We start from the raw sequence: 11,208 nt of genomic DNA on the forward strand, positions 1-11,208 counted from the left end.
TGACCCCTTTACATCACCTATCCATGTTCTCCAGAGATGCTGTCTGACCCATTGAGTTACTTCAGCACATTGTGGGTTTTTTTGTAAACCAGCATCTGCAGTTCCTTGTTTCTACATGGAAAAACATCACAGGTGGCTGAGAAAGGTTGGATGGAGATTGTGGGTGAGTTTTCCATAATCTTCCAAACCTCCCTCTGATTCCAGAAGAATGCAAAATGGCAGACTTACCTTTACTCTAAAAGGACATGCCTGGCAAGTACAGGACAGGTAAATTAACCTCAGTTATATGAAGTTTAAAAAAATAATCAGGGAAACCTTTGATAGGGACTTGAGGAAACCAGAATTGCCAAAGGAGAGCCAATTGGGATTTCTTAAAGGACAACACACAACTCATATTTAACTCACTTGAGCAAACGAGAACATAAATTTCCACGCAATAGGTTAGTTAGCAAAATTGATGCTCATGAAATTTGCTATGTACCAGAAATTATCTTAAGGGCAGAAATCAAATATTTGTGACAAATAGTCTTAGAGTCATATAGCAGGCCATGTTGCCCAGCAATTCTAGAGTTGTAAAGGGGGTGGGAACCAGAGTAGAAACTCGGCAAATGGAAGGACTAATGAGGTTAAGACCATTAAGTCTCGAAGGAAGGACAGGCAGGGAGATTTAAGGAACATGGTGGAACTGATGGGCTGAAACAAGAGAGGAGCCAGGGAAAGGTAGGACTGCTCAAGAATAAAGGAAGGAATTTATGCTTGGAATCAGGGGATGTAGGCAAGGTACTAAATGATACATTGTATTTTTATTCGCCAAGGGGCACAGTGAGGTCAGTGTGGAGAATACTTAAATGCGAGGGTAGTTTGAGATCAAGAAGGAGGTGCCGTTGGGACTCTTGAAGAGCAGTAAGGTGAATAAATCACCAGGGCCTGCTGGGACCCATCCCAGGTTATTAAGAGAGGCAAGAGAGGAGATTGCAGGAGACAACATTTTTTGGATCTTTTCTTGCTGTAGGTGAGGTCCCAGAGGACTAGAGAGTAGCCAATGTTGCTTATTTGTTTAAGAAGTAAAATAGAGAAAATCCAGTGAATTATGAGTCTCATGTCAATATAGTAATAGCAATAGCAATAACACTAATAGCAAGCTATTGCAGAGGATTCTTTGAAATAGGATTTCATCCCAATTGGAAACGGATGAGTTAAATAATGATAGTCAACATGGCTTTGTACACGGCAGGTTGTGTGTTACAAACTTGATTACATTTATGTAGAGGAGACAAAAAGGTGATTCATATGGGTAGGGCAGTGAATGTTGGCTACATGGATTTGATAAAGGCATTTGATAAAATCTCCCTTGTAGGCTAATCCAGAAGATTAAGTTGCACAGGATTCTCGTGTCTTGTTCGTACAGATTTAGAGCTGACTTACTTATGGAAGAGAGAGGGCTGTGGTGGAAGGGTATTATTCTGGCTGGAGGTCAGTGACCAGAGGAGCTCTGCAGGGATCTGTGTTGAGACGTCTGTTGCTTGTGATATGTGTAAATGACTTGGACATGAATGTAGAGAGGTAGGTTAGTAGGTTTACAGATAACACCAAGATTGCTGCAATTGCGGACAGTGAGGGAGGCTGTCAAAATATATCAGCAGGATATAGATCAGCTACAGAAATGGGCAGAGAAATGGCAGATGGAGTTTAATCTGAGCAAGTTCCGTGTTGCACTTTGGCAGGTCAAATGAAAGGACAAAGTATACATTTAATGGCATGAGTCCAAACAGCATTAATGTCAGAATCAAGGGCCTGTCCACTCCATGCGGCAAGCGTGACCTAAAGGGCCTGTCCCACGAGCATGCGACTCCATGCGGCAAGCATGACCTAACGTGGTCACTTGAGCCGTACGGCCTCGCGGGGCCAGTCCCACTTCAATCGCCGGAGCCGTATGGAGTTGTGCGGAGCTGGTCCCGACATTGAAAAACTGAGCATGTTCAAAAATTCTGCGCGGCAACAGCCTGCCGGCCCGCAGCCGCCTCGACGCAGTACGTCACGCGCGAACTTCCCGCGGACTTCGTTCGAACTTCATATCGCTCACTCGACCTCCGCGCGGCCCCTGCTTCTGGTTTGGTCGCGCTTGCCGTGGGACAGGCCCTTTAGGTCGCGCTTGCCGCATGGAGTCGCATGCTTGTGGGACAGGCCCTTTAGAATCACACTTTATTCGCCAACTATGTTTTGCAACATACGAGGAATTTCATTGGCCAGGTCAGTCATACAATTAAAAGCAACAGATCACTCAAAAAAACACATTTTAACATGAACATCCATCCCAGTGACTCCTACACATTCCTCACTGTGATGGAAGGCGAAATAAAGTTCAAGTCTCTTCCTTTTGTCCTTCCTCGGACGTGGGCCTCGAGCTCCCGTTGACGGGATGATCTTGACTCCCGTAGCCTGCGGCGTTCGGGCCCTCCGTATCGAGGCGATCAGCTGCCGCATCGGCGATCAAACCTCGCGTCGGGGCTGGTCGAACCTTCCGCCTCGTTGGAGCTTCCCGACTAGCCTTTCCCGACTGTGAGCTCTTGATGTTAAAGTCCGTGGTGGTTGCGGTGGGAGCGATCCCAGGCAAGGGATCAGCTCCAATGTTAAGTCCGCGCCCCGCGGTGGGGCTCACGACAGTCCGAGGAGGCTTCCAGCTCCATCGATGGAAGGCCGCAGAGCCCGGAGATTGTGATCCGAAAATTGATCAGATCTCCGGGAAGGAAAGAGCTTGAAAAAAAAAGTTTCCCCTGATCCCCTCCCCCCTCCCCCACTTAAAATAAACCGAAGAACTGGAATATGCTGCCAAGAGTGGTGGTGGAGGCAGATATGATAATAGCATTTAAGAGGCATTTCCATAGATACCTGGATATGGGTTCATTTATCTTGGCTTCATGTTCGTCTCTGAATGGCTTGTTCCTGTTCTATGTTCTAATTCCACATCATTCATCAAGCTTCTGTCGATATATCCATATAACCAAATAACCATATAACAATTACAGCACGAAAAAAGGCCATCTTGGCCCTTCTAGTCCGTGCCGAACACTTACTCTCACCTAGTCCCATCTACCTGCACTCAGACCATAACCCTCCATTCCTTTCCCTTCCATATACCTATCCAATTTATTTTTAAATAATAAAATCGAACCTGCCTCCACCATTTCCACTGGAAGCTCATTCCACAGAGCTACCACTCTCTGAGTAAAGAAGTTCCCCCTCATGTTACCCCTAAACTTTTGTCCCATAATTCTCAAATCTTGTCCTCTTGTTTGAAACTTCCCTACTTTCAATGGAAAAAGCTTATCCACGTCATCTTTGTCTATCCCTCTCATAATTTTAAAGACCCTCTATCAAGTCCCCCGTTAACCTTCTGTGCCCCAAAGAATAAATACCTATCTTGTTCAACCTTTCTCTGTAACTTAGGTGCTGAAACCCAGGTAACATTCTAGTAAATCTCCTCTGTACTCTCTCTGTTGACATCTTTCCTATAATTTGGCGACCAAAATTGTACACCATACTCCAGAATTTACCTCACCATGCCTTGTACAATTTTAACATTACATCCCAACTTCTATACTCAATGCTCTGATTTATAAAGGCCAGCACACCAAAAGCTTTCTTTACTACTCTATCTACATGAGATTCCACCTTCAGGAAACTATACACAGTTATTCCTAGATCCCTCTGTTCAACTGCATTCCTCAATTCGCTACCATTTACCATGTACGTCCTATTTTGATTTGTCCTGCCAAGATGTAGCACCTCACACTTATCAGCATTAAACTCCATCGGCCATCTTTCAGCCCACTCTTCCAAATGGCCTAAATCTCTCTGTAGAGTTTGAAAATCTACTTCATTATCCACAACACCACCTACCTTAGTATCATCTGCATACTTACTAATCCAATTTACCACACCATCATCCAGATCATTGATGTATATGACAAACAACAGTGGACCCAACACAGATCCCTGAGGCACCCCACTAGTCACCGGCCTCCAACCTGACAAACAGTTATCCACCATTCCTCTCTGATATCTCCCATTCAGCCACTGTTGAATCCATCTTGCTACACCACTATTAATACCCAACAATTAAACCTTTGAAACCAACCTTCCATGTGGAACCTTGTCAAAGGCCTTACTGAAGTCCATATAGACAACATCCACTGCTTTACCCTCATCAATTTCCCTAGTAACCTCTTCAAAAAATTCAAGAAGATTAGTCAAACATGACCTTCCAGGCACAAATCCATGTTGTCTGTTCCTAATCAGACCCTGTTTACCCAGATGATTATATATATTATCTCTAAGCATCTTTTCCATTCATTTGCCCACCACTGACGTCAAAGTAACAGGTCTATAATTGCTAGGTTTACTCTTAGAACCCTTTTTAAACAATGGAACAACATGCGCAGTACGCCAATCCTCTGGCACCATTCCCGTTTCTAATGACATTTGAAATATTTCTGTCATAGCCCCTGCTATTTCTACACTAACTTCCCTCAATGTCCTAGGGAATATCCTGTCAGGACCTGGAGACATATCCACTTTTACATTTTTCAAAAGTGTAAATCCTTCCTTTTCTTTGATCCTCATAGTTTCCATAGCTACTCTACTTGTTTCCCTTACCTCACATAATTCAATATCCTTCTCCTTGGTGAATACCGAAGAAAAGAAATGGTTCAATATCTCCCCCATCTCTTTTGGCTCTGCACATAGCTGTCACTCTGACTCTCTAATGGACCAATTTTATCCCTCGTTATCCTTTTGCTATTAATATAGCTGTAGAAATCCTTTGGATGTACTTTCACCTTACTTGCCAAAGCAACCTCATATCTTCTTTTCGCTTTTCTAATTTCTTTCTTAAGATTTTTTTTACATTCTTTATACACCACAAGCACCTCATTTACTCCATGCTGCCTAATTATTGTACATATCTCTCTTTTTCCGAACTGTGTCCAATTTCCCTTGAAAACCATGGCTCTTTCCAATTATTACTCTTTCCTTTCAACCGAACAGGGACATAAAGATTCTGTACTCTTAAAATTTCACCTTTAAATGTACTCGACCGGCGAGATCGACGTCGGGCAGAGCCATAGTGGTGGGTGACACCATTGTCCGAGGTGCGGACTGGAGATTCTGTGGAGGCAGGCGAGACTTGAGAATGGTCTGTTGCATCCTTGGTGCCAGGGTTCAAGATATCACAAACCAAATTCAGAACATCCATGAGAGGGAAGGTGAACAGTCGGCAGTAGTTGTGCACGTGGGCACAAACGACATCGGGAAGAAGAGATAGCAGTTCTGCAACGAGAGTTTACAGAGTTAGGAAGAAGACTGAAAAGCAGGACTTCTAGGGTGGTTATCTGTGGATTGCTTCCAGTACCTCGTGCTAGTGACAACAGGAACAGGGAGATAGGAGGTCTTAATGTGTGGCTGAGGGTCTGGTGCAGGATGCAAGGATTTAGTTTTATAGACCACTGGGATCTCTCTGGGGTAGGGGTGACCTGTACAAAAGGGGTGGGTTACTCCTTAACTGGAGGGGGGACGACTTTCTGGCAGGCAGGTTTGGTAGGGGAGGGATTGACAAATTGGGAGTATAAAGATGGAGATAAAGGGGAAGTGAGTATAAGAAAAGTTACACAAGACTCCCAAATTAATGGGAAGGAAAGTTCGAGAAGGGATAAGAGAGTATGATCAGAGCCAATCATGAGCGGTGTGAGATGGGAGGTGAATTCCGAAGTCAAAGTGTTGTATATGAATGCGCGAAGTATAAGAAATAAATTGGACGAGCTTGAGGCTCAGTTAGAAATTGGCAAGTATAATGTTGTTGGAATTACAGAGACATGGCTGCAAGAGGGCCAGGGCTGGGAACTGAATATTCAAGGGCATACCTCCTATCGAAAAAACAGACAGGTGGGCAGAGGGGGTGAGGTAACTCTGTTGATGAGGAATGAAATTCAGTCCCTTGCAAGGGGTGACATTGAAACAGGAGATGTGGAGTCAATATTAGATAAAAATACCCTAATGGGACTTATCTACATGCCCCCCAAACAGTAGCCTGAATATAGGGTGCAAGTTGAATCAAGAGTTAAAATTGGCATTTAGTAAAGGTAATGATACGGTTGTTATAGGAGATTTGAACATGCAGGGCGACTGGGAAAATCAGGTTGGTACTGGAGCCCAAGAAAGGAGTTTGTGGAGTGCCTCCGTGATGGATTCTTAGAGCAGCTTGTACTGGAGCCAGGGAGAAGGCCTTTAAGTGTCACTGCACAAGCCGAGGTTCCACTGCACAATAGCATGTTGGATGTCGGGATGACAGGGAAGGCTAATCACTGCCTCGGTGAAAGTCACAGAACATCTTCCCTTTACAATATATGTGACATCAAAAACAAATAGCAAGACGCATAAAAATATTGCTCTATTTAACCCAACTTCCAGGCATTGTCGTTATGAAAAGCATGATTTGAGCTCACGAGGGTAATTGCAAATTCTAACTACCAGACCTTTGGAAGGATGCGAAGGCCTGAAAAAGAGTGTTGGATGGATTGAGCTGGAACAATTGCAGGACTGAAATGTTGCAGTGATGTTAAATCAGTGGGGAAGCTGATGTTATTCTTCTTTGTCTGGAGGTGGCCTTGAGGGCTGTCGTTGTGCAGAGCAAACATTCTGCTTGCACCCATATGGATTTTTCCTGGTTGCTGTGGATTCCTTCCACATGCGGATGTGATGCTGCTAGGGTTAATTGCTGACTACAGATAGCTTCTGGTGTACGTGTGTGGCATGAGAATCAGGTTGGAGCTGATGGGCATGTAAGAGACAATACGTTACACGAGCAATTAAAGATTGTTGAACTGCTGGGATTGCACCGAGAGCTGGTATTGGCCTGCAAGACCCAAAGGCCTCCTTTGTCACCAGAAATCTGTTGGAAATTAGAGAGGCTGTAGGGAGGCTGTCACCTTCATAGAGCATAACAGCAGAGCAACTTGAATCATCCAGCAACTTGTCGCACCTTTCAGCACAAACAATATCTCTACTTTGCCATTTATGTTGTCGGGTCAAATCAAACACTGCATGCACATTTAAGCTCCTCAACTTGTCAATGAAATTTGATGCAAATCTAGATTTTGAATGGATTAAAAGTGTGTAGGAGATGAAAACGGCATGAAAAATGAATGCAGTCCACATATATAAAAAAATAATTCAATTAAGTTGTTGAGAAACATGCTGTTCTAATATAGAATGCAGGTCGATGTGAGTTGTTCCCAATTTGGTCATTTCCATTTCAGGCAAAGGAACAGGGCAAGGTGATTGAATAGATCGGGTTTATTTTCAATAGAGTGGAAAGGGCGAAGGGATTACCCAAGTGAAGTTTACGGAAAAAAAGAGGAGAATAAAAACACAAAGTGCTGAAGAATCTCAGCAGAATCTTTGCCAATATTTCTGCAAGACATGGATAGGCAACATTTCAGGTCGGATCTCTTCTGTTGAGGTGGAGGGAAAGGTAGAACAGAAGTGGGGCAGGACAAAGTTTGGCAAGTAATAGGTGGATACAGGCAAGGGGGCGGATGATTTGACAAAGGCTGGAGATGCAAAGGCCAAAGGGTGTAGGATAAGGAAAGAACATGGGAGAAATATGAGGCCAGAGGGAGGGATATGAGTAGAAGGGGATGGTGGGTTAGACTAGAAATGGGGATGGGCTAGTGGGGGAAATGGGAGTGCACCCTGTTGAAAGAGAAGAATAGATTGGGTAGATGGTGATAACATTTCTCTTCAGCAGAAGTGTCCTTAACTAGAGCAGAGGTATATGATACGTGATTTAGTGAGTACTTGGGGATTTTTTTTTATTGCTGAGAGAGTGGGTGAAATCTGGAATACACTGCCTGTGGGGTAGTAGAGACAGGTGCTCTCACAATATTAAAGATGTATCTGAATGAATCCTTTAAATGCCATGGCGTAGAAGGTTATGGTCAAAATGGTGGGAAACTGGATTAGGATAGATGGGTACTTGATGACCAAGATAGGTCCAAAGGCAGGTTACTGTGCTCAATGAATCTAAGACTCTGAACTTTCAGGCACCTCAATCCAAGCAGAAATTAGCAGAACATACGATATTTCAATATTTACTGCATTGAGAATAATGATATGCCTATTTATGAGATTAGTTAGAAAACTGAAGCTAACTTCAGCAAATGTCATAAGCAATTTAATTACTTAGTTTCATTGTTCAATAGACAATAGACAATAGACAATAGGTGCAGTTGTAGGCCATTTGGCACTTCGAGCCAGCAACGCCATTCAATGTGATCATAGCTGATCATCCACAATCAGTACCCCGTTCCTGCCTTCTCTCCATATCCCTTAACTCCGCTATCCCTAAGAGCTCTATGTAACTCTCTCTTGAAAGCATCCAGAGAACCAGCCTCCACCGCCCTCTGAGGCAGAGAATTCCACACACTCACAACATTCTGTGTGAATTTTGTTTCTCATCTCCGTTCTAAATGGCTTACCACTTAGTCTTAAACTATGGCCCCTGGTTCTGGACTCCCCCAACATCAGGACCATGTTTCCTGCGTCTAGCATGTCCAAACATTTAATCTATATTACTAAATCTCTGTTCTCGATCGTTTTTGACCTTCTGTGCTACGATTTCCAAGAGAATGCTGCCACCTACGGCCGTCAGTAGATATGGTGGTTATGGGGTAAAAGGAGCAAATTAATAATATTAATATAATATCAAGGGGGGTAATTAGCGTGAGTGCGAGGGGGTGGGGGGGGGGGATAGTTAGTGTGTGTGATGCTGCATGTCGCCTCCCCCCCCACAACCGCACGTTGGGGGAACAGACCCAACGGGTCTGCACTTGGTCTAGTAATCTTATATATTTCAATAAGATCCGCTCTCATCCTTCTAAATTCCAGAGTATACAAGCCCGGCCGATCCAATCTAATGACAGGCCCGACATCCCGGGATTTAACCTTGTGAACCTATGTGCACTCCCTCAATCGCAAGAATGATCTTCCCCAAGTTTGGAGACCAAAACTGCACACAATACTCCAGGTGTGGTCTCACTAGGGCCCTGTACAACTGCAGGAGGACCTCTTTGTTCCTATACTCAACCCCTCTTGTTATGAAGGCCAACATGCCATTCGCTTTCTTCACTGCCTTCCGTACCTGCATGCTTACTTTCAGTGACTGATGAACAAGGACCCCCAGATCCCGTTGTACTACCCCTTTTCCCAACTTGACACCATTTAGATAATAATCTGACCATTTAGATAATAATCTGTTACTTTTGGTCAAAACATTTGCTTTAATAAAGAACAGGTGCCAGGGTAAAACAAGAAACCAGTTTAAATGTAGACACCTGAAGAAGCTGACGCAGGAATTTTACAAAGTTTATTAAAGTTCCATTCTGGATTTCAAAAGTCATAATTCTGTTAGGCATTACTAATACTAGAAGCCTCACATTGAATGTTTGGAATCCCTCAAGTAGGCTTTCCTGGGATTCCGAACAATAGGAACAACCCCCCTGCTCTTTATTTTATTCCATCTTGTGTCTGATGAAGTTGGAAAGATGTTTGTGATGAGCTTTAGTTTACCCTTCTGCTGACAATGCTGTAAGTGGTTTACCATTGGCTAGGTTTCCGTTAGTGAGGCAAAATAAATTACCAAAGAAGAAATCTGAAATAAATATCTTTATTTTTCATTCGCTCCCATTTTTGAAATACACAGAGGTGGCAATTAACACGGTGCTACTTGAACTCTGAGATATTCCTTGGCATCTTTCACTTTCCAATAAATTAAACATAGATTGACTGACACACATAATAGGTAATATTACAATCATCGTCATTTAATTCACAACCAGAATAATGTAGCAAAAAATTAAATAAGAATATACAGTTAAGTTACTTAATTAAGTTCAGTTGAACATACTATAAATAAAGTGGTTTACACATTAATTGTGACTGATACAAATTACGGAAGTTTTAATAAACTTTCATTGTCTGGGCATAGATACTATGCAGGATGATTTCTTGAAATAAATCCAGCTAAATGCAGCCAACTTCTTTCCTCGAGACGTGGCTCAATCTTGTGACATTTTTCTCAGCTTTTTGCTGTGAAGACAAAGAGATCATTGTTTCAAATAATCAAATATTATAATAAAATAAATCAATGAAAGTGCTGTCAATAATATCTAAATATCAAATATTGCTGAGTAGTTTACGTTTTACAGCAGCTTTGCAAATAAAATAAAAATTTTGAGATTTATCTTCAGAAGTTTGATTGTGGATGCAACCCTCATCTACTCTTGATTGGCAACACTTTATACATTTCAGATCACTGCTGTAGCTTTCTCAATGTGATCAGTCAATTGTTATGTTGCTTACCTCAAAAAATTCAGTGCTTTCTTCACCCAATGGTGCTCAGGATCTGCACACACTGCTCTTCCTCTGACGGTGTAGAATCTATAAAATATTTAAATTGTTGTTCTATTAATTGAAAAATCTAATAAATATTATTCTACGATCATAAGGAATATATTATCGAATTGTACTTACATAATTGCATCTATCTCACATATTTCATTGGATTTTTGTTCCACATAACCAGAGATCAATTTTTGTGGCAGTCTCTTCCTCGAATATGCGAGACAGCAGTCTCTGTATGCTGCAGCTGAAAGAATGAAAAATATAGTCATGCATGTAGCACAAGTAAATAACTTTCTTTAAAATCTAATTTATGGGAATGTGTTAAAAGGCATCTCTAAGACTTACCTGATAGTGTATTACCAAACATGTTCAGTACAATCAATGAGAGCATAGCTGCTGGGAGAAGTCTCTTGAGAGTGTTCATTGTTGATCACTGGTTTATAAGATAACTTTGCTGTGGAGTACGTTGAGGTGGTAACGGTGAACTGATGTGCTTTTTTGATTCTGTCAACTGCTTATATACACTTTGATTGGGACATATTTAGAAACAAGGAAATGCAACTCATGACCTCTGGATTTTCCACGATATTACCTCACCTGATTACACCACACTGTTTATAAATATATCTTGGCAGCCTGATAATATCATAATCTACGTATTTCCTAATACTTTTGTTTCACTATCCATGATCAATTGTAGCAGGTAGTATTTACTTCTTATGTTATTTCCATTTAGATTCAAAATGTAAC

At 42.2% G+C, this 11,208-nt stretch overlaps 1 protein-coding gene across 1 annotated transcript; it reads right to left on the reverse strand.

Moving 5' to 3' along the window:
- Window positions 1-9,999: 9,999 nt before the first annotated feature.
- On the reverse strand, window positions 10,000-10,945 carry LOC116980166 (C-C motif chemokine 20-like). Its single transcript, XM_033032272.1, has 4 exons — window positions 10,804-10,945; window positions 10,588-10,702; window positions 10,417-10,494; window positions 10,000-10,143 (listed from the first exon to the last, which is right to left on the reverse strand). Exons 1-4 carry the CDS (start codon window positions 10,880-10,882, stop codon window positions 10,113-10,115), a joined length of 303 nt encoding a protein of 100 aa, XP_032888163.1. The 5' UTR covers window positions 10,883-10,945; the 3' UTR covers window positions 10,000-10,112.
- Window positions 10,946-11,208: the final 263 nt, after the last annotated feature.

This window comes from Amblyraja radiata, chromosome 13 (genome assembly GCF_010909765.2).
Source record: "Amblyraja radiata isolate CabotCenter1 chromosome 13, sAmbRad1.1.pri, whole genome shotgun sequence".
Classification (NCBI taxonomy): Eukaryota; Metazoa; Chordata; class Chondrichthyes; order Rajiformes; family Rajidae; genus Amblyraja; species Amblyraja radiata.

Bases quoted from the DNA above. Each gene is read 5' to 3' on its own strand.
- LOC116980166 (XM_033032272.1), bottom strand. From the start codon at position 10,882: ATGAACACTCTCAAGAGACTTCTCCCAGCAGCTATGCTCTCATTGATT. The intron at 10,703-10,803 runs GTAAGTCTTAGA...TCATTCTTTCAG, and splicing joins GTTTGGTAATACACTATCAG to CTGCAGCATACAGAGACTGC. The intron at 10,144-10,416 runs GTAAGCAACATA...TTGTCTTCACAG, and splicing joins AAAGCACTGAATTTTTTGAG to CAAAAAGCTGAGAAAAATGT.